The 24,056-nt window shown below is 40.6% G+C and overlaps 1 protein-coding gene across 1 annotated transcript; it reads right to left on the bottom strand.

The window, feature by feature from the left end:
• Positions 1-1,153: 1,153 nt before the first annotated feature.
• Positions 1,154-12,161, bottom strand: LOC127297542 (AP-2 complex subunit alpha-2). The gene is made up of 27 exons (XM_051327872.1): positions 11,762-12,161; positions 9,717-9,848; positions 9,507-9,632; positions 9,016-9,078; positions 8,839-8,936; positions 8,546-8,753; positions 8,093-8,164; positions 7,927-8,019; positions 7,651-7,752; positions 7,423-7,520; positions 6,407-6,488; positions 6,182-6,270; positions 5,657-5,762; positions 5,506-5,571; positions 5,104-5,210; positions 4,913-5,017; positions 4,713-4,833; positions 4,398-4,583; positions 4,023-4,322; positions 3,846-3,926; positions 3,587-3,751; positions 3,411-3,497; positions 3,196-3,321; positions 2,822-2,902; positions 2,679-2,750; positions 1,852-1,931; positions 1,154-1,759 (listed from the first exon to the last, which is right to left on the bottom strand). The coding sequence occupies exons 1-27, from the start codon at positions 11,891-11,893 to the stop codon at positions 1,615-1,617; spliced, it is 3,123 nt and encodes a 1,040-aa protein (XP_051183832.1). The 5' UTR covers positions 11,894-12,161; the 3' UTR covers positions 1,154-1,614.
• Positions 12,162-24,056: the final 11,895 nt, after the last annotated feature.

Raw genomic sequence — 24,056 nt, forward strand, 5'->3', positions numbered from 1 at the left:
ATTGAGATTTCAGAAATCAATAAATATAAAGAGACTAGATACTACTACTACATGATCAATAAATATAATGATACTATGATATTACTACTCCATACCATACATTATAGATGTTTTTTATTACTCCCTTCATCCTAAGAAAGTTATTCAACTTTGTTTAGATACAGAGATATATGGATATATTTTAATTATAAACAAAAAATTGAGCAGCTTTTTGTAAGACATAGGAAGTATCATACACAACTAAATCACGGGGGTCAGATTGAGCTCGGTGATGGTTCCTCAAAATTTTCAGCTCAGTCCTTCTCAGCCTCGAGTGCATACGCCGGATAGACCATCGGGAGAGCCGCCCGCGGGACATCAACTGGTTTGGAGCACGATTGAGGCCCTTGAAGATTGCAGATGCAGCAATATTGAATCCGTGCTGTCGGTGGATGAATGATCGCTATTTGGCTTCATAGGCAATCTTCGGTATCAGCTGCAGGTGCGTTTAGGCACCTCTCACCTTTGATCCCTGTTCGATGCCTTGTCGCCTTGATATGTTGTACTATGAGCTTTAATGTTAATATTTTTTCATGTTCAAAGAAAAACTAAATAACGGGAGCAAGACATACTTTAAATGAATACGTGATTTATGTCTTGCTAAAACAGTGTCCAATCAGAACACAAGTAATTAATGCCTTTAATCTCGAATCTTCCTCCTCGTCTTCCTTATTTTTCGTGACAATCCTGTGAACGAAGGCAGCAGACGGGAGCCAGCTCACAACGAACCTGTGATAGCTTATTGGTACAGCAGCAATGCATTATTGCATTCCAATCTCCGAAGTGACATCCGACAATATACCTATCCGCAACCGAACCATATTCACCCTGTATTCAGTCTTTGTAACCAGCACGCTGTGGTCCGTATTTGTATCCGGCAGGCTCTGATTGCATACTTCTATCCGCATACTTTCCGCTCCGAATCCGAATCCAAGAAAAATAGGGTTGCAGACATGGTTTCAGTTCTACATTCAACAATATCCACTCCGTTTTCATCAATTGATTAGAGCATATCAGATATGAGGCTCAAGTTTTTGGGCCAGGTCAATGATCTGGTGGATCAACCCAGCCTGTTTTCCATCCTGAGCAACCAGCCAATATAGACAAACAAAAAAGACAAAATCCTACCGATGTCCTTTCCCCTATTCTCCAACATTATTGGTACACAGTAATGCAATGCGCATCATTGGCAACTTTACAAACCGGCTTGGTGGAAAACCTATCACCTCATCATATAAACACACAAAAACTACTGATGTTCACCACCAGACCTAGGAAACGCAATGCGAGATGGCATCCATATATCGAGAAACAAAGGAAGATTACACACTATGCGGGGCCCTTGCTACGGCCCAAAAGAATACAGTGCTCTCCGGTGAAAAACCAAGCTGAAGACAAACTCGCTCTCCGGTGAAGAACCAAGCTGAAGACAAACTCCGCCAGCCCTTCCTGCCCCACCACCTTCAACCACGATCGAGTCTTGGCAGCAAGATGCTTGTTTCGGATGTTAGATCCTCAGATGAAACAACTGTAGTAGTGTACGTCCGGATGCTACTGTCTCGAAACATTTCCATTTCATAGCAATCCAGCTAGCATGGCACCAGGGTCGTTATATGTGGCAGGTGCTGCTGGGGGCAACTGTGGTTGTTGCGGAGCAGGCGGGGAGGACACTCGAGTCCTTGGGAGGTCAATCAAATGTTCCTTGATATATTCTTTCAACCTGTTTGGAAAAAAAAAAATCTGAGATCAGCATTGTTTTCCTAGTAGCCATAATCATACATTACTGTGGAGCTAAGAGAAGCAAAGCTATACTCGAATGTCAAATATTGATCTCCTGATGCAACTGTTAGCCGGAGTTGTGTTCTGTCTTGGGGATCTGTTTCAACTCTGACCTGCAAAATGGTCAAAAAAAGTGGCAGACCTGGTTGGAAAACCTACATTTTGAACAAAAGAATATTCATAATGTATGACCACAACATATATGTGCAAAATTTTACATGTAACAGATAATTACACAGCAAGTACCAAAATGGAAAAAAATGATAATAGCATGTATATTCCTACAAAAGACAGCAGGTAGCAGAGACCATTTTGTGCACTGATGGCCCGTCGAGAAATTGCCTCTAGCTTAGAATTTCTCCTAGCTATGGCTCAATGTTCAGTTAACCAGTGAAGCTGCCTATTATACCCGCTACGAAGGATAATGCAGCATAAGCTGCACACAGCAGCAAATAGATGCACCTTCACCAGTCGAATGAGAGGATAGGAAAACTGCAAAGCCATGATTCCCGGCTCGCCCTATCCTAGGACCAGATAGGCAGTATAATGATAGTTTTTCTATTGGCTGCTATTTGGCAGGTGGAACTGGAACTTGAAAAACGGCCAGGCCTGCACTTGTTTGTGCAATGAACTGGGTTGGGCTAAACTTTAATATAACCTAATAGTGCTTGTTAGGTACAAATGGATACAACAAAAAGTGTTTGGTTGAGTTAGCAAAATATGGTCTAGATGACGACATGATGCCAGGATAAATAAGGAAATAATTATAAGACAAACTAGCTGTATCAACAACAGCACAATTTCTTTGCAGAAAGATTCTTAAACCAAGAATTTAATGCATAGACCACCAAGATACTTACCAGACAAAGCATGGTATGGGTTGCTTCCGAAAAGAACGTACCACACGCCACCATGTTGTTCGGATTGGTATCCTAAAAAAGTACATGTTCAATAATACGAAACAAAATAGCTATAAAATGTGGAGACAAATCGCATGACATACAAGTCCAGGAGTAACTGCCAGGTGAAGGCTCAGGAATAGATTGGCCATTTCAGGAAGAGGTAATGGTCTAACACCTTTAACCTGTTTGTTCACATACAAAGATATTCATTAGGAGACTGATCAAGTAAGTACTTAATCAAGTAATGCTGATGGTCAGGTTTTTGTTTTTTGCTTCAGAGAACACATAATACTTAGCAATTCACTACTCCATGCATTCCAAAATATAGTGCTTACAGTCCTGAGTCAAACATTGTAAAATTTGTCCAAATTTATAGAATAAAATACCAACATCTACAGAGTTTGATTTAGGACAAATCTTTATGCACTATATTTTGGAATAGGGGGAGTAATCCATAATACAAAGAAGAACTTACCACTTCTTGAAGCTTTAGTGACTGAACAGTCCATGCTTTCCACTGAGGAAAAAATTCTTCCGGCGTAAGAGTTACTGGTTGCAAGAATTTATGCAATACAACAGGAAGTCGAAGTTTAGCGTTCACCTGGATAAGTAAGCAGACACTGTTGTTACCTTGTGAGAAAAAAAGTGAATGCATGGACTCACGAAAACATGGTATCATAAAATAATTACCGGTACAGTTCCATGATTATATGAGAAATCAAGAACAGCAACATCTCTACTCGCCCGGAGATTTGTAAACTCAACTGGAATTTGCACCTAAAGAACATAGAGAAATGAAAATGAAAATAGGATAAAATTGGGAAAGGAAACAGGGAAAATGTGAAAGCAATACTGCCGTTTGGTACCTGTGCTCTAGGAGGAATTGTATCAGGCACTGAAGAGAGTTCCACTTTGAAATGGCTAGGAGGCAAAATCAGAGCTCGCATTGACACAATAGGTGAAGTATTTTTATTCCCCAGGAATAGAATAAGACGACCATGATGGGCACGCCACTCTGCTTTTAAACCAATCTAGAGGTAGGGTCCAGTAAACACAAAGAAGGTTAAGGCAGCAGAGATAAGAAATGCTAAAGGGAAGGAAAAGAACTTAACGACTTCCGCGAACCTGGATGTTAGGATCCTCATACAGAACTCCACTATCTTTTGTGCACAATATATGAAACTTCTCCTCAACATTGACAATTGGCTGTATAAAGCAGAGTTGGTCAACAGAAGACAACATCAACTCATATAAAAATGAATGACAGCATTGTATATTCTGCTGATAAAAGTACAGTAGTACCTGAACAGAGTTGGACTGGTCCTCAAGGGTAGCTAGTGCCAAGTCACCTATCGGACTTTCATTAGCTTCCAATCCTTGAACAGGGTTTTGTTCTACAGCAGCAGGAGGACCCTCTATTGCAAGAGGACCCAAAAGGTCCGCAAGGAGATCTGCTTGAGAAGGCGAATGGGACGTAGGAGGCACGACTTTACTCTCAGCAGCGGTCTCACTGAGGATCTCCACTTTGCTCTCGACTTCAACAGGAGCACCATTTTCTTTGGGGGCTTCTAACGCAGTTTCTTCATGACTGACATTGCTTTCCTGAATATCGTAAATGTCCACTTAAATCAACTCATGAATTATGTTGAATGTATTTAACAACTAAGAAGGTCATACCTCGGCAATATTTTGACTGGGCATCTTCACAAGAGTGAGATGATTAGCAGCTGGTGCTGATCCATTTACAGGAGGCTGATCAGCTAAAACAAGAGCACTGGATGTTTGCTGCTGACTTCGTAGTTTTATGGCACTCTGCTCTGCTGTGTCAACTTCAGCATCTTCAGCCTTTTTCAACAGGGCAGACTAGATTTGACAAGCAAATAGATAGTTAGATATTAAAATTGAAGCTTTCCTACTGTAATAAAATGAATTGAACAAAAGAGAGTAGAGCCAGCAAATCTGAGAACACAAGTAAACAGGATATGTAGTTACCTCACGTTCGGGAAATTTTGGCATTTCAGCCAACACATCAGCCAAAGCAGCGCCCTTTTTGCTTAATTCAAAATATTCAACTGCTCTCTGCTGTATTTCAACATCGATATAACTCTCATGCCTGAAATATAATGCAAGGGTGAAAAAACCCCACAAACAAAAGGTGGCATATCATCAAAGCAGAAAGAGTCAGTTGATACTTTTTGAATATTGCCAGGATTTGTTGCTGCAGTCCCGCATCAGGAGGTTGAGTATGCAGAAGTATCTTGGCGTAAGACGAGAGAATAATGGCAATAGTACTTGTCCTGATAAAAAAAAAAAGCATGGGATTAAGATTTACAACAGGGCAGAAAAAAAATAAAGTTAATCAAAGAGGTGCTTTAGAAATTACGATACTGTCGGAAGCCTATCATTTATAATGGTAAACAATTCCTTAGGGCTACAACCAGGTCTTCGAGCCAAAAGGTGGCCATACTCTCCAAGAAGGTAAGCACTGACCTGTATTGGGATAAGACAAGGACAATGTAAAATGAAACATAGTAAAAACAAGAGGCAAAACAGTTGGTAGGCAAATTGTATTCCTTTATGACAGGCGAATAAAGCAGAACAAAAGGTCCAAGTTTAATGAGGCAACATCAAGGATAGCGATATGGCCCAAGTATTTATCAGCAGACTGTACTGCCAGTAAAAACACAGATTTGCAATGGTGCTCTTACAAATTAAAACTATCAAGCAGTCCTGACATATCAAACTTCACGGTATTAGTACAACAGGTTCAGGTGATGAAAAATACCTTGACCATTGTCTCATGCAAAGCAGGCTTATCAAGGTATTCCCTCGCCTTAGCTGCAGCATATGGCTGACAGAATTACAAGTCGAACATCAGGTCTATCAAACAATACCGAGAAGATTCAGTGAAAGTGGAATCATAAATATGCAAGAACCTGCAGATCCTCATTGTTGGTGACAAATTGTACCACTCGATACCATATATCGTCACTTACAAAATCTCCAGCTTTGTCTATCAGCTGAAGTATAACATCAACATACCTACAGAAACAAAAGTTAGATATAGCCACCACTCATCAAGGACGTGAAGCTACAGATACAAGAAAGGAGTGTAAAGTAGTGTGTCCTCTTGAGTTATTACTCTACACAAAGTGCAGCAGCACAATACAGAAGTATCACATTAACAGTAAAACCATGGGCTGCACCCATTTTTGGTGAACACTTGATTCGATTTGAAGGCTACTGGCTGCGTATGGAAAAATACCACATGTATGCAAAGAATATATGCAAAACAATGGATGGACACTGCTCCTGATTGTGTAATCGGTTTGCTTGCCAGTGATCTTGCTGTGCAGCTCGTTTAGTGGAATATAATTTCCTTTTCAAATATATATATATATATATGCAAGATCTCAATAACAATAAGTAAATAAGAGCTGATCCAGTCATAAAATCTTTACCAAGAAAGATCTGGAGCAAACTTCTCAGCAAGAATGGCCGCTTTCAGAGCCAGCTCTTCACGCATTGCGAATTCAGCTGTGTTAAGATACTGACAAAAAAAGAAGATAATGATTAGTGTTACGGATACCATAGAAAGCAGTTAACAGGTGCAATGACCATTAACAAGCCAACAATCTCTTGAGATTATTTTTCATTCGCAGGACAATTATCGCAACAGTAGTTACCTGCAATAACTCCTCGACAATTTCCTTTGCATTTGTAACATCACACATGCCATATAGCAAATCAAGAGCCCGTCTTCTAATGCTGCACGACAGATAGCAAATACATGAAGTACAGAACACACGAAAAATGCAACTAATTTTTTTAGTAACGAGCTGACTAGCTGAGTTTATATAAACTGCTAGTTTTATGACAACAATATGAAAATCCATATTTTATCCTTTATTAGTGAACATACTAGCTTTGAGCCTTTCACCACTACCCTCTTAAACCCATAAGTGGTTGTCATCAGTTATGTAAGTCATGCATGGAGCATTCCTCACATGAAACATATACATGTCTTCAGGAAATGCTTTTAACATCCCCCTCCACGTATTGGACCTGCTCTGATCCAAGCGCTTCATCCAAACTGTTTCATCTATGCGGCCCGTGTACATAGTTGTGCTCCATGAGTTAACTACTCACCATGCTGGAGCTTAATACATAAGCATTGTTCTATTTTTAACACTAGGGGTCGGGGAACAGAAGAGTACAAGGCTGGAGGAAAAAAGGGTTTCAAATGAAGCAAAAAAAAAGTATATATCTGTGGCTCAAATTAATCAGTATTTTAGTACGGGTCATCTAATAGTACTTGGATAGTTTTAAAGAAACATTTTTTGATAAGTAACTCTAGGTCCATTTTTCGATAAGGCAAACTTTAGTACAGGTCCTCTAATAGCAGTATCATGAATGTACTGCTTAGGAAGGATGTAAGACAAAGTGTTTGAATAATAATTATCAATACAAGATAGGTACCCTGGTACATCTAGAGTAAGAAAATACAGATTCAATTAAGCAAATTATTAGAATACTCTCCTACTGTATCCCTACAAATAAGGTATGAAGTTCCAAAATTTCACCGCCCTAGGTTAAAAGTGTGCTCTGACTGGCTTTAGCACCTTTATATATATAATCTTTTGCAGGGTTAATCAGTTTATAATATCTATGCAATTAAATATGTTGGGAAGACCTCAGATACCTGATATCTGGATCCTTCAAAGACGTAATGATTTGGGCCTGGTGCCTTTTAATTATATCCTGTACATCAGTTACAAGCAGCATCCTACTCATGTTTTCCTGTGAAGATGAATTAAAAATTGTTACATTATGATAAATTTCTCACACATGCAGTTTGATTCTAAAGCAACACTGGGGAATGCATAAAATCAAGTGAAACTACTCTAGCGGAAAGTACACAGCCACTTACCAGACCAAGATACCTAATATTTGGCTCCCGGACAGCAATAAACTTGCCGAGAAGAGCCACACATTGGGACATCATCTCCTTTTCAGCATCAAGATGCATAACCTGTAATTGGAGAAGTAGTGCATAACAAAAACTTAGAAGGAGGACATACTTAAGCACCATATGGAGAAAAAAATATGAAGAAAAAAATTATGTGGGGCAGGAAATGATATACAAATTGCTGAAAATGAATAAATAAATAAATAAATAGAAGCCAGACAGACAGTACAAACCGACCAGAGCAAGAGCTTCAAAGAGAACAGCATGTGAGGCATTGTTCTTGTTGACGTTTTTAACAACATCAGTGCCCATCAAAATCCGCTGTAAAACCTACAGAATGACAAGAACCATTATAATTCATGAACTATTTGGATATGTGGGGTACAATATTCAAAAGAGCTACCTCAAACAAAGCTCGCCTTGCGCTAGGATCTTCAATGGTGGGGAAGTATTGAAGAGCTCGCATTGCCTTAACCTGAAATCACAATAGAAGTAATTAAAAATGAATGAATGCGCAGGAATATTGCATCCAATATGCACAACAGGTATAGATATTTGTTTGAACAGACCAGCATAGAAAGTAGATGATGCATGCGACATAATTCAGTTTTAAGAAGAAATTTAATTAAAATAAGTAGTTACAAAAATTCAAATGCCATTAATCAGTTATGCAATTAAGAATTAAATCAGGCATCCAGTGTTTGCAAGACCAGCTAAAAAAATCACGAGCAAACAACCAAAGTTGAAGGAGAACAAGATTTCGGTAGATTGTAATCAAATAGATTCAACTGTCTTGGTACAAATTTATGCAGACCTATCTTTAACCAAGCTGGATGAGCCATGGAAAGAAAATCACCTGAAGCCAAGGAGATGGAATTCCATAGTAAGTGTACTCTTGCGGAATATCTTGGTTTCTTGCCATCCTCTCCAATATTCTTACACACTTTGGAAGGCAATTCCAATATGCTTCGGCGTTATTAGATACTAGTGAAACAAAAAGGCTCATGACAGATGTCAGAACACCTAGATCACGCTCATCTAGAAGTTGTGCCATCCGATCAGACCTGGCATATGAAATATGATTAGCTGGGCCATTGTGTGGAGTGGATGATAAAATATCAGGAATCTTATGTTCCGTTATGTTAGTACCAGCCATCAATATTCACAACGTCTGGATTCTTCCTATAAAGTCGCAGAAGGCATAGAGCAGCCTTCTTTCTGACTACAGGCCGGCAACTACTTGAAATCTGATGAGTCAGATGTTTCATTAGTCCAATCACTCAAATGAGAAGGTAGGAAAATATGAGCAAAATAACGCTCACTTACAAGAAGTTTCTGGACGTCAGGAGCCAATGACTCGGAAAATTCTTTCCCACCAATATTACCTACCTGAAATAAATTTAGTTAAAGAAACGCGTAGAATAGCCGATAGAGGTGCAATTTTTCCTATTTTATAAAAAATAATCATGAGTGATGTACAGTAATAAAAAAGGCACTAATAAATAAGAGCAAAATAAAGTAAATTTCTTGACATGATTCTGGGAAATTTTCTCTACACATTTCAGGTGTTGGTTAATTAAATTCCTTACGGGCAGTGTTTGCATCTTGATTTCCTTACTGGCATGTTCTAGTATTGAGTCATATTCCCCAAATGGAATGTGCGACGTATGCAATCTTTACAAAAGCATGCTTATTAGTAATACTTGATTACATAATCATAAAAGCAGTTAGATCAACATTTTCAGAATAGAATGTCTACAGAGTACAAATAAACTGAAAGAAGATACGGAATAAGAGTGAAACATGAGATGGCATACCATCGTCAATGCTAAGCATTGGTAGGTCTCATTTCGTCCTATTATGTCATTGCGTACTGTATTTATGACCATTCTTAGAAAATCGTTGTTCTCGTTCAGTAAGCAAGATGTCACAATGTATCCAACCTGAAGCACAATCAAAGGGTGGCAATTAGGAAACAATATTATGACTTTGATAGGTGAGGATTTCAAAGATGTGGCGGCTATCACCTGTTTCTCGGGATACTTTGGTGCGGATATCAAAGAAACAGTTTCCATATGCCCGAAGTCAACATCGTAACCCAGCATATGTATATAAAGCATTTTCCAAACATACTTTTTCTTCTCATATGGCGACAGTCCCTGCAAGATGGCAGATAATGGTGTTTTCAGTAAGACTATATTGCTTCTATGATGTGTTAACTGTTGCAATGCATGTGTATCAGCATTACTACAAGGGAAGTGGAATGCCCTTGGCAATTACCATGAAAGGAATGGTTATCTGAAGTATTCTCCACTAGTTTAACAACATAATTACACACTGATCCATATAACTGCTACATTATTCAGGATACCATGAGAACACTCGTACAAATGGAATGGCATGGTTTTGGTACATCCCTTCTCCATTCTTTGTGTGTACATTAAATATTTTCCCTCAACAGCACAAAAGGAATTGGAAATGATAAATGGGCATGGTACTTCTTCTCAATGGTGGCATTTTGCGTGCGCTGACGAGACCAATATCACCTTATAGTTAAGATCATACATTTCTAGAATCTAGACAAAACTGGCCTGACATAAAACAAGATGGTGCATCAAAATATGGCAGATCTTTACTCTACAAAACAACTGATATGTGCAACAAATGCACATGTCCATCCACATATGGATAAGGACCTTACTGATAGGAAAGTAGAGGCCAACTGTTTTATGATCTGGTTAGTTTCCATATTCTTCAGGATAACTCCCGCCTATGTAATGGTGGCTACCACAAGTATTGTAATCAAGCATTGATTAATCAAGTATCTCTTAGTGTAAATTGTCAGGGTGCAAGTCGACATGTCAGCGGACGGCCTGCATCAGCCGCGACCATGAATTGCAAGAATAAAAGGAGCCCACAGACAAGACACGCGCACGGGCTGTGCGCGTTCCGCAGGTTATGCAGGAATAGCAGTCCGCATGATAAGAAGGCAGATTATCAACCGCGTGCGAGCTTCCAGGATGGAGCAGGCGGGGTGACGAACGCGTCCAAGAAAGGAAACGACGAGTAGATGCTGGGGGCCGCGCAGCCTATTTGAATTAACACCTTGTGGGTTGTACACTTGTAGTACAATAGGAGTATAAATCTCAATCAGTCAAGCTAGCTTTGTAGTACGCCTTAATTGGTTCCGGTAAGTTTGCATCGCCACAACGGGATCGAGGGTGAGGTCAACGCAGGCAGAGAGGATCAGACGAGCAGTTTCATATGTAGCATTGCCTCTTTGTCATGAAACATTCAAATGATGCACCACGGTGTGGAGCTATACTTTGCAACTTACAATGTGTGCATTCAAGTTAAATCTTCTACAGTCTCTGTTACTAAATAAGTAGATAGAGATTTTAGGATACAAGCATCAAGCCTCCGAAATTCTGATGACTAAGATGCACGATAGTATTTCACAGTGTTGTCGTTAAATCTAGCCACGTGATAGTTGTTGCTAAATTTATGTACAAGTACCGTTGCCACGTAATAGCTATGTCATTGTCTAGGGTGTAATGCGGTTATAGCAGAGGGGCGTAGAACCAGGTACCAGGGGATTTTCACTATTTTGAATGCAGGGTTGATCCAAGCTAGTCGAACATACAGGGCTGGAATGTAGATCAAAAACATTGACCCGTATCATCCCAACCCGATAGGTGCACTTTGTAGACTCAAGGCCAGGCCACTCAGCTTCCACCGTCAATATTGGATGGTAACTGTACAGTAGACGACCCAAGGCCAGGCCACTCAGCTTCACAACATAGCTCTGCTCCAACAGCTCGATTCCAGCCCCAAACTAGTCGAAGTAATCAGAATCAAAGCAGCTCATCGCGAACTAACATCTCAGCGTCGCATTTGAAGCCTCGGACTCCTCGGACCAAGCACAATTCAGTAAGTAGGATGTGGCTAGGCATTTCGAGAGCAGGACGAGTCAAACCCCAATTCGCAGCCCAGACTGGCCCCGTCCCTAGCTCAACGCCGGATTCCCGCCTGAATTGCCGCCGAGATCGCGAAAATGGAGAGGGAGGCGTACCTTGTCGTTCTTGAAGCGCGTGCGGATGTTGCCGAGCTCCTTGTCGACGCGGAGGCGCTCCTGCTCCTTGTTGTGGCAGTTGCGCACGTCGCTGATGAAGACCGACAGCCCGCGCATCCCCGAGAGCGCCATCCCCCGCCGCAGGCGCTTCTAGGGAACGGGGAGCCCCCAGATCTGCGAGCCGCCGCGCGAGATCTGGCCGCCGAGCAGCGCCCCCGAGGAGCTGAACCTCGCCCGCCGGAATGGATCGGCCCGCGAAGGAGGCGGCCGCCGGCGAGGGTTTTTGATTCGGTCGCGTTCGGCGAGGCCCCGCCGTGCGCGTTTGATCTGTCTCGGCGCTGGCTGGCTGGCTGGATTGGGGCGCCTTTTCGCTGGTTTCTCGAAGGTTTCCTTCCTTCTCCTCTGTCTGTCTCCCAGTCCAGTCTCCACGAGAGAAAAGTCGGAAAAAAATTCAGGATTGGTTGGATGGGTTGGCATTTGTTGGAATTTTAAAATCCGTGGAGGATGACCTGTACACAGATTTGGAGTTGACCTTTGAGGGCATTTTATCCCATCAAAGGTTTGCGTAAAAATACTCACTTCATCCCAAAAATAATGTCGCAGCTTTATCTAACTTTTGGATTGCTTTTTTTACTTTGAATTGTTTGATTTTGTAGAATATTAGTACTAGTACCTCCGTTCCGTGAAATAAGACGTATAAATTTTTCAAATATCAAACGATGTAAACTTTGACAGAGTTTTTAGAAAAAAAAGGATATCAACATCTCTCATGCCGAAACAATGTCATTAGATACATCATGGCATATATTTTCATATTATATTTATAATATAGTATCATAGTTCTCAACGGATTTGTCTTCAAATTTGATCAAACACTATCTTGTTTGGCTTTAAAAAAACATTATTAAGTATCAGTAAAACTCAACCACCTAGGGCCCTTCACAGCGATTTTGCATCCAGGACCGTCCGATCACACCCAAGAATGGCTGAGATTTCCTCTATCGAGCTAGAACATCGATGGCTTGGTTTTACCAGTTCCGACCGTCGATTCACGTGAAGAACGGCCCAAAATTAATTGGGCTGCTACTCCACAGATCGATATGGGCATTCTCTTGTTAAGCAGGCCTAAAGTCTTCGAAACAGGCCGATTGGTACCTTAGGCCCGTTATCTGGTCCACTTCGGTCTGCTTCAGAGAGAAAAAAAGCCCGTGCAAGTGATGTGAAGGTGCGAGCAACACAGGATGCGGACGAGGTGTTGATGTCCTCGCGGTCGCGGATCGGTTGCTCCTCGTCTGATGTGGCGGCGGGAGGCGAAACATTGCCGCCGCTGCTTACTCGAGATCCTTGATGCGCCACTTGGGATTGAAACCGGCAGCTATTATTGAAGGTGCGTTACTTTCTCGCCGGACTACACGGTCACGGACTCACGGCCGCTGCTTACTCGAGATCCTTCATCGCCTCAGGCGGCGAAACGGGACTCTCCGCTGCATCGTCATTTGGCACTCACTCCCTCCGTGCCTACACGTCTCTCTCACGGGGCAATGAAGATGGTAAGCCCAGCACCCTAGATGCTACCTCGATCTCACTCACAGGAGATGGCAAGGTTGCAGATTAGGTGCGCGTGAAGGGAGCGACATGCAGTCATGGACGTGTTCCGGGCTTCCGGCTCATCCCTTGCTCGATTGACTTCCATCTCTGTAAAGAGTTATGAACCACTAATCTTCCCTGGATTCGATTTTGAGGTTCAGTATCTCCCTCTGTTAGCTATGGTTTTTCTGACAGCCATGGCTTTGCCTAAGCAGCCGGTCTCATGGGGCTGGTACGGATCCGCCAAGATTTTAGAATTCGCTCCTCTCCTACACTCTTCTCTTCCTATGGTTGGATCAATCCATTCATTGGATCTTGAGACCCAAGCTCCAAATATTTAATCCGGCTTGTTAATTCCCTTCGTGATTTCTGCATTAACCCCTTATGATATTGTTTGTGATTGACAATATATATTTGTCTTCATGTGAAGCTAATCGATTCATCTATCTCCTACACGGTGATTACGTGCCCTGATTCTTCTGCCGACTCCTAGATCATGTTGGTTGTCCGTCTTTGCTACCATGTTTGATCAGGGCAACATACGTGCCACCATTTTCTGGCTTGGTATTACTCACCAGTTACTCTTATCGACAGCGTTCAGCCCAACCAATGTTACTGCTAACTCCGTCTTGTTCTTGTAACTCCTGCATATTCATGGACTAAATTTGTGTACATGCTGTTGTTCTGAAAACTGGCAGGCACTATTGATATGCCAGGCTGTTGCAGCATTCAAGTTGGTGAATTTGGATAAAGATTTTTTTGATGATATAAATTGATGGTGATTCGATGAATGCTGGAGGCAAGTATTTCTCACAAGGATCTTTTAACTAATATATACAATTACCCTGCATTTGGCTGGGTCAAGTAGCTGCCATGAAGGACCACCTTCAATTATGAAGGTGTACATAGTTCACTTATACTAAATGCATGATTAAGCAATCACATGTTCTTGCTGGTCCATTAACTTTGGCTTCTATTGGTGATGTAGCTCATATTTTACTCATTAGCCTATTACGATGTGTTTTCTATCACCCATTATTTTTGCTAAATGATAATGATTACAACTTTCAGCATCTTATAAGTTTTGTTGTTAACATGCTCCTGTTTTTATGTAGTAAAGCCATGTCTGGAATGGCACAAGAGGGTCCCCAGTTTGAAGCTAAGCAGTATGAGTTTATCACAGCAAGATGACTGACAGTTGTTGTAAGTCATTTCTGTATCAATTTTTCTTTTCTTTGGAGGCTATATGAAGCTTTGTCCTGTTCTGTGGACTTCATATTCTGTACTTCATATCATAATTGCAACATGCACCCGTTTCGAAAAATAATAATGGCGACATACAGGAACCATGGTGATGCTATGGAGTTCTTAACTTCTTATGGCGGAGTGTATGATGGTTTTGATGACATGAGCCTCTAAGAGAACATAAGGCACAAAAGACTTGGTCATTTCTATTGTTCAACGTTTCATACCTTGGGAATTTTATAAATACCAAGCAATTCGATATCTCTCATAATCCCCATTTAAATAGACAGTGTTTTTTCATGTTTTATGTGCTTAGTGAATTTTGTATGAAGCTTCTTGTTAAGTAATCTTTTTCTTCTTCGAGGTAATTGTATCCAGTGTTATCCTGTGAAAACATAGCATTCATCATAATTAGAGGATAAAATGCGTCATGCTTGCAATTTCAGGGGATGGAGCTGTTTTGGGAACAGTTATTTTAGCTGGAGAAACTGCAAACCCATCGGCTCTGTCTCCCTGTACCTATTTTTCTCTCTTACACTAGAATGATCTCTGCCATATACTAATAGGAAGGGTTTGACCTCTCAATTTACGTAAGTACTTCTTCAAATTGTACGTGCTATATGTTCTGACTGATTTTAGAAATTTATTTTGCATGAGTAAGGATAAGCTAGCTTATTTTCTTGGAAACTTCTGTTTTGGTGAGAGAAGTGTGACGTGTCATCAAATCATTAAGGAGCCTTTTGTTAAAGCATATCCAGTTGCAAGTATACATTTCCATTTTCAGACTAATTATTGTAGTTTGTGTTTATTTTAAACATTCTGACATGTACCACAAACTCATCATTTACAAATGCAACGATATGCTGATGTATACTGATACAATAATTTGTGTTGTCTTCAGAAAACGTTGTTGGTAACTTGGTATCACGGTCATGTACAAAGCTCTGTGTTCTGAACAAATTGCAGTTTGCCGCTCAAGAACTGCAGTAGAATAGTATAATTCATATTATTTTTGCTAGAGGTGATATTTTCTTGTCCAAAGTATCTTCTATTCAACTTTATCTCTTTGCCACATATTCATCATATTTATCTCTTTAGCCATGCTTATGCTATGCACTCAAAACAATAAAACCATGTTTTGGAATTGATCTCCTTTTTTGGAAACAATTTTACTTTATAAGCGTACAATCTCTTTTGAGTAAACAACAGACTTGACAAGGAAATCAAGCCAATTTCAAATGCTGTGGAGCTCCAATGCAGGTTCTTGACAGAGTGAACAAACTAGACGTGCAGTGGAAGGCCTCAAATCTGCCCTCAGATCTTTAGAAGAGGTACTGCGCTTTGACTGAACAACAAAGTAATGCAACACTACCTTAAGTTCTCAGCATGTACAAAGAGGAGCCGTTGAAATAAGAAAAGCACAATATCTGGGAGGAAGCGTTTTGGCTCATAGTAGCATTTGCATCCATTATGCAAAATAATTGAAAAACAATTTTAAAAATGTTAAAAAATTCTGACATAAAATTTATGGTGTACATTGTGATATTTTATGTTCGTACACAAGTTTTCGTGAAAAAACAACATTTTATGTGACATGTATAAAAAGTCAAAAAAAATTGTTTTGTACGAACATAAAATGTCTAGATGTACATACGAAATTTTATTTCGGAATTTTTATTTTAAAATGTATTTTCACACAACGAGTTCATATGCTCCTATGAGCCAAAGTGAATTTCCCCAATATCTGTACTTAGCATCAGTATGGTCCATTTGAACTCACCGTTTTAAAAATCAAAAGTTTTCCAGATAGAACTAAGTGTAGATTCTTTTTACCGGGATGCATCAGATTTTGTGAGACTGAGATTTACTTCTTGATAGACGGGCGCGGCAAAGCGCGCTTCTATGATCTAGTACGCTATATTGCATAACGGAGGTACTATTTATTTAGACTAACAAGCATATATTCCTCCTAATTCCATTAACATCGTCTGTTTAGCAGCTACAAGTTTTACGTAGGAAATTGAAAGTGAACTAGAAGCTAAATGTGTTGTCGTCAAGACCTAGACAGGCTATACACAGTCCTATTTTTAAAGATCTAGAAGTTTATGAGCCAACTACAATCTCAAAAAGCCAGAAACATATCAAATTACACTAGACGACAACAGGTTTAAAACTCGTCACATCCAACATCATCTCCATCACCTCCATGATGAAGAGGGGGTAATCCACCCTCTGAACTATGGGTTTGTGGAAGTAGCTTGTATCATCTCTCTATGTACTTCGCTGATCTAGAACCACATGAGCTTCTTTACATGATTGTATAGTAGCTACAATAAGTTTAGTAGTAAATAAGATTCTCATAAGAGCTTCCGACAACGTATCATGCTCGTTGTAACTTCTTCATAGCCAGATCTGGTCATCCTCAAACCACCCCCTCGCCCCTCCCCCCATCTTCCATGAGATATGTTCGCGCGGAGAGATTGAGTTTGGAGCTCCCTCCGCGAGCATCCAATGATGCACGTCAGTAGGCGCTCCGTCCTGGAATACACAATGTTGGCCCTCTGCCTTGGGACGTGTGGCGAAGACACTCGGCCTTAGGATATTGTGTGGCGGCGCTACGCTGGCCTGCATGGTGGTGGCCCGTGCTACGATGCCCGCAGCAACGCTTGAGTAGGAAATATCGGTTGATCAATTAGTCGGTGGAATTTAAGAGTTTTACATAAACCTGGTGATTAATATTGTCTTTTAACCATTCTTTTTTTTGTCCAGTAACAATGTATGTCTTCTCTTAAAGAAACATTACACGCACAAAAGACAAGCATATGTAGCCATATAGGTCGTAAATACAAACCATGATTATTCATTCATACAAAGCACAACAACTCAACATCAGGCCATATGTCAATCCTGGCAATTTTTTGGTGATGAAGATGATGGAGTGTCCCTAGCCGCAGGCCAATCTAAAGTTACAAACAAAGAGGGTTCACGGAGCCTCCACAGTCGTCTAGATTTGCTACCATTCGATCGCGTCTACTGGTGGATCTGAGCGGCTCAATTTTTTCACTATGTCGCATAAATAGGAGGAGCTCACGGTCAAAATCCTTGCCACCTCCCACCTCATCTCCTGCAATCCCCGACACGATCTCTCCCCCAATCCCCTCCCTCCTCCGCCTGTGCTGAGTCGCCTCCACCCCATCTTCTAGTCAAGTTGTTGAGCCGCGGGCACAACCAGCACTTGCCTTGTTGCGCGAGCAGCAATAACGTGTCATGATCCTGTCAGGCAGGCACCCCTCTTACATACTATCTATCGAAAAAATATTTTTAAAAGGGTATTACAAAGTCCACTTTTCTATTAAAATCTATCTTAAAACAAGCGCTAAGAAAACCCTCTTGTATACCCCAAGGATTTATCAACACTAAAGAAAACATAAATTAGCTATTTCCAAACTGTGGGCAACCAGATGAAAGGTTTGCATTTATCAGAAACATTCTAGCTCACCAATGTAATCCTTTCTTTCACAGAAATGCCCCTTCTTTTCTAGTGGTTTAACTACAAAGCAAAACAAGATAGAAGGAACTAGTTATGCACTTAAAAGATTTCCCCCACGAGGATCGGCCTATATCGGCCTCTCCTCTCCCCCTTCCTACTCGTCATGTCGCTTTATCAACTTTCATTTCAAAATAGGCAAAAAAATAGGGTGTCAAAAGTAGAAGTATCATATCTTCTTGAGGAGCCCAACTCTAGATAGATATTTAGAGGATTAGGTTTTGGAAGGATGCGCGGTGCCAACTAATTAAGCATGAGAGTCGTAAGGTCCCGTCGGTTATAGAAGAAGAGTAGGCTAATCCCAATCTTAGGCTGCAACAAACAAGAAACTCCTGTCATCAAACAGGCCTGATCCCCCAATAGGAAATCACAATCTAAAATCCCTATAACGATAGATTCTGGGCACCTTGCTACATGGTACTTGTCTTGCATTGCATTAATGAATTCTTCTGATTTCTTTGATTTGATGTTGCCCTTGTCCCAAAGAGAGCTCTTCAGCTAAAGAGTACTTTGGCACCGGCACCCTAGAACAGAGTCGACTATGGACTTATTTATATAGGAAAGTTTCTATAAATTACAAGGCTTAAGATGAAGCAAGATATTGTTCTACATCTACTGACCTATTCTCATCAAAGAGAGGGTGGATGTATGTTTTACATGGAGCGGAAGAAAGTAGATTTATGTGGGAGAGAGGAGGCAGGGTAGGAAGGATGAGCAGGCGGAGGAGGTGGAGCGGCAACGATAGGAGAAGATCCTCTCCATCATCCTATGGCTCGAGGCCCCGGCGTGTTTGATCTGTCTCGGCGCTGGATTGGGGCGCTTTTTCGCTGGTTTCCTTCCTTCTCCTGTGTCTGTCTCCCAGCCAGTCCAGTCTCCACGAGAGAAAAGTCGGAAAAAATGTTAAGGATTGGTTGGTTGGTTGGGTTGGCATTGGAATTTTAAATCCGTGGAGGATGACCTGTACACAAATTTGGAGTTGACCTGCATCTCATCAAAGGTTTTTTGTAAAAATACTCACTTCATCCCACAAATTATGTCGCAGCTTTATCTAAATTTGGATTTTTTTTTTTTACTTTGAATTGTTTGATTTGTAGAATAATAGTACTAGTACCTCCATTCCGTAAAATAAGACGTATAAATTTTTCAAATATCAAACGGTGTAAACTTTGACCAGGTTTTTATAAAAAAAAACTATCAATATCTCTCATGCCGAAATAATGTCATTAGATACATCATGATATATATTTTCATATTATATTTATAATATAGTATCATAGTTCTCAACAGATTTGTCTTTAAATTTGATCAAACTCTATCTTGTTTGGCTTTAAAAAAACATTATACGCTATATTGCAGAACGGAGGTACTATTTCTTTTGGACCGACAAGCATATATTCCTCATAATTCCATTAACATCGTTTGTTTAGCAGCTAGAAGTTTTACGTAGGAAATTGAAAGTAAATTAGAAGCTAAATGCGTTGTCGTCGAGACCTAGGCAGGCCATACACATTCCTATTTTTAAAGATCTAGAAGTTTATGAGCCAACTACAGACTCAAAAAGGCAGAAACATATCAAGTTACACTAGACGAAAACAAGTTTGAAACTCATCACATCACCACATAGATGCTCAGCATCCATATAATGATCCAGCTGCATAGTCTTCTAGGAGGAAACCAAGTCTAATGTACTACAGCTCAGTCTAGCTCCGGAGGGATGATCTTGAGTTTTCTAATCATTAGCGCCCATGAGTTGGTCCACTAAGCATGCTTCTTCCTTGAAAAGGATCTTCCAATTCCGTGGGAAGGGCATAACTAGGTGCCAAACATGTTTCATGTTCAGCTAAGTCATTTTGTTAAACATAATATTATTCATGTTGTTTCACATGCTCGAAACCAGCAAAGGAAACAACATTAAGATGCAAGCATCTGTTGTTAGTAAGCCACTTAGATGCTAGAGAGAAGAAGTCCGTGAACATACATTAAAAACTTCTTTAATATCCTCCCAAAGCAAGCTACATATAGTCAAAGAATAAATGTCTAACAGACTACATCTTTACGAAGACTACATTCTAAAGATTTAAGCATTCCTCTATTTCTTCAATTATCCCTAGTCATTATCTTAGTTTGAGAGAGCAACGAGAGAAAGATTTGAATCCTATGAGGGAATTTGAGCTCCTAAACAAAAGGCAAATAACTGGTTACACGCCCCTTAAATGAACAATGGCGTATAAATACTTTGAAGAATATATTTCTTTAGATTCATATGCCGTATCATCAAGATTATTCAAACTAATAGCTAGTTCTACCACTTCACGCCGCTGATTCATCATTGAATCAATGGAAGTTCTTCAAAAAGTACACTTAAGTTGGAACCATCCCTAAGCTCATCTATTCTTTTATTGTTCATTGACAAAAAAAAGTAAATTTCCTAGTATTGTGTCAAATAATACTAATATATATAATTATACCCTAAGATTGTGTACCCGAATCCTTTCGGAAAATCCATAACTTTTGAAATATTCGATAAACATGATTTGAAAGGGATGGTATTTCTTTTAGTTCTTACTAGAAGATACCCCGAGCGTTGTTGCGGGACATTAGTGCGCCAAAAGTTAAGAAAAAAATGTAATGTTTCCACTTAGCTCCTATGACAACTGCAAAATGGGAAAAAAAAAAGCAACTGGCATAAATGACCAGTGTCAACAAAACAGTGTCATGTAAGACAATTAACTAAAACATCAAGAAGAAAGACTGCTAAAAATGCTTATTTATGTGCTTGGTCGAGCCATTCCATCAAGCATCCTTGTAACAAATACATAAAACACAATTAGAAATGGTAACTCTATGTCCTTTGTGAATGCAGTTTTTCTGCATGCGTCAACTTAAGTTGTAGAAAGATAGAAGAATGAAATTGGGAGACGAAAAAGGTACTTCACTCGAGCATGTTAAACTTGGATTAAAAGCTAAATCAATGCAATCATAGAATAAATGTACCTCGGAACATATTTACATAAAACCAGCAAAGCGAAGTAGTTGGCTACATTTCCTTTGCCTACTATAGGCGAACAAACTCTGTCAAATATCTTTATGTTTGTAATAATTTGGATGAAGATACAGTTAGTCTTTGGTCCAATGTCTCAAGGAAGTACAAATAACTAAAAGCTGGGAACAACACGAAATGGTTGGCAACCAAGAAAAATATGTTCAAATTATGATATGGGTGATTGATTGTTGTTGCATGTTGATACATGTGAAATGTATGAACTTTGTAGTTTATTATTTGTCGACCCTTCATATGTGTATCATATATAATGTTTCTACCTTGCGGTTACATCGATTTCAGGGACTTTCCACCAAATCCACATTAATTTTTATTTTAACTCAACAAAATAGAAAACCCTTTTTTGTGTATTTTTTAAGTTTCAAGAACCTTCTAAACGTCAAAAGGACCCAATATTTTTGCCACATCATTTTTTTGGGAATACATGGATGTGAGAAGAAGTAGACTAGGAGGTCGATGGGCCGCCGAATCGGGCCCACGGTGCGGCCACCCTTCCTGGTCGCCCTATGGGGCCACTTGAGGCTCGTCGACCCTTTTGCCTCGATCTTCATGCGACCATCATCATATTGACCTAAAACCTTCTATATAAGTCCTGAAATCGCAAAGAGGCATACACAGATAGAGAAACCACGAAACAAAGATATAAACTACAATGATTGGAGGGAGGATCATCCACAAATTCATCCCCGGTTGCTCCTTCGAATCCTCCAACATCATCTCCATCACCTCCATGATGAAGAGGGGGTAATCCACCCTCTGAACTATGAGTTTGTGGAAGTAGCTTGTATCATCTCTCTATGTACTTCACTGATCTAGAACCACATGAGCTTCTTTACATGATTGTATAGTAGCAACAATAAGTTTAGTAGTAAATAAGATTCTCATAAGAGCTTCCGACAACGTACCATGCTCGTTGTAACTTCTTCATAGCCAGATTTGGTCATCCTCAAACCACCCCCTCGCCCCCCCCCCCCCCCATCTTCCCGGAGATCTGTTCGCATGGAGAGATTGAGTTTGGAGCTCCCTCCGCGAGCATCCAATGATGCACTTCAGTAGGCGCTCCGTCCTGGAACACACAATGTTGGCCCTCTGCCTTGGGACGTGTGGAGACGACACTCGGCCTTAGGATATTGTGTGGCGGCGCTACGCTGGCCTGCATGGTAGTGGCCCATGCTACGATGCCCGCAACAACGCTTGAGTAGGAAATACCGGTTGATCAATTAGTCGGTGGAATTTAAGAGTTTTCCATAAACCTGGTGATTAATATTGTCTTTTAACCATTCTTTGTTTGTCCAGAAACAATGTATGTCTTCTCTTAAAGAAACATTACACGCACAAAAGACAAGCATATGTAGCCATATAGGTCGTAAATACAAACCATGATTATTCATTCATACAAAGCACAACAACTCAACATCAGGCCATATGTCAATCCTGGCATTTTTTTAGTGATGAAGATGATGGAGTGTCCCTGGCTGCCGGCCAATCTAAAGTTACAAACAAAGGGGGTTCACGGAGCCTCCACAGTCGTTTAGATTTGCTACCATTCGATCGCGTCTACTGGTGGATCTATGTCGCATAAATAAGAGGAGCTCACGGTTAAAATTCTAGCCACCTCGTCTCCCGCAATCCCCGACACGATCTCTCCCCCAATCCCCTCCCTCCTCCGCCTGTGCTGAGTCGCCTTCAACCCATCTTCTAGTCAATTTGTTGAGCCACAACTGATGGTGCTTATCGTTACGCCGACTTCACACTGTTGGGGAACCCCAAGAGGAAGGTATGATGAGCACAATAGCAAGTTTTCCCTCAGTAAGAAACCAAGGTTTAATCGACCAGTAGGAGAAAGGCGTGACTTCTGAAGGTGTTGCTAGCTGACTAGTGGCAGGGCGCACTACCGGCATCAGCAACAATGTGAAACCTGCACACAACACAATCAAAGTACTTAGCCCCCAACTTACACTGAGGTTGTCAATCTCACCGATTTGCTGAACACAAAGGATTAGACGTATCGAGTGGAAAGATATGTTTGTAGAAAGTAAACAGAACATGAATTGCAGTAGAATTTATCACTAAAGGAAACAGGACCGGGGTCCATAGTTCACTAGAGGTGTCTCTCCATAAAGATAAATAGCATGTTGGGAGAACAAATTACAGCCGGGCAATTGATAGAATATCGACCAATACATGATAAGATGATTACTATGAGATTTGATATGGGCATTACAACATAATACATAGACCGTAATTCAACTGCGTCTATGACTAATAATCCACCTTCCGGTTATCGTCCGAACCCCTTTCAGTATTAAGTTGCAAGCAACAGATTATCGCATTAAGCAACGCGTGTAAAGTAAACAATAGAATTACCCTCGGATAAAACATTGTTGTTTTCTCCCTAGTAGCAACAACACATCTACAATCTTAGAAGTTATTGTTACTCTCCCAGAAAACTAGAGGCATGAACCTACTATCGAGCATAAATACCCCCTCTTGAAGTCACAAGTGTCCACTTGGCCAGAGTTTCTACTAGCAACGGAGAGCATGCAAGATCACAAATAACATATGACATGAATATATAATCAATCTCAACATAGTATACAATATTCATCGGATCCCAGCAAACACAACATATAGGATTACATAAAGATGATCTTGATCATGTAGGGCAGCTCACAAGATCTATACATGAAGAACAAAGTGGAGAAGACAACCATCTAGCTACTTCTATGGACCCATAGTCCAGGGATGAACTACTCACGCATCACTTCGGAGGTGGGCATGGCGATGTAGATGCCTCCGGTGATGATTTCCCCCTTCGGCAGGGTGCCGGGAAGAGCTTCAGAACCCCCCGAGAT

This window comes from Lolium perenne, chromosome 4 (genome assembly GCF_019359855.2).
Source record: "Lolium perenne isolate Kyuss_39 chromosome 4, Kyuss_2.0, whole genome shotgun sequence".
Lineage (NCBI taxonomy): Eukaryota > Viridiplantae > Streptophyta > Magnoliopsida > Poales > Poaceae > Lolium > Lolium perenne.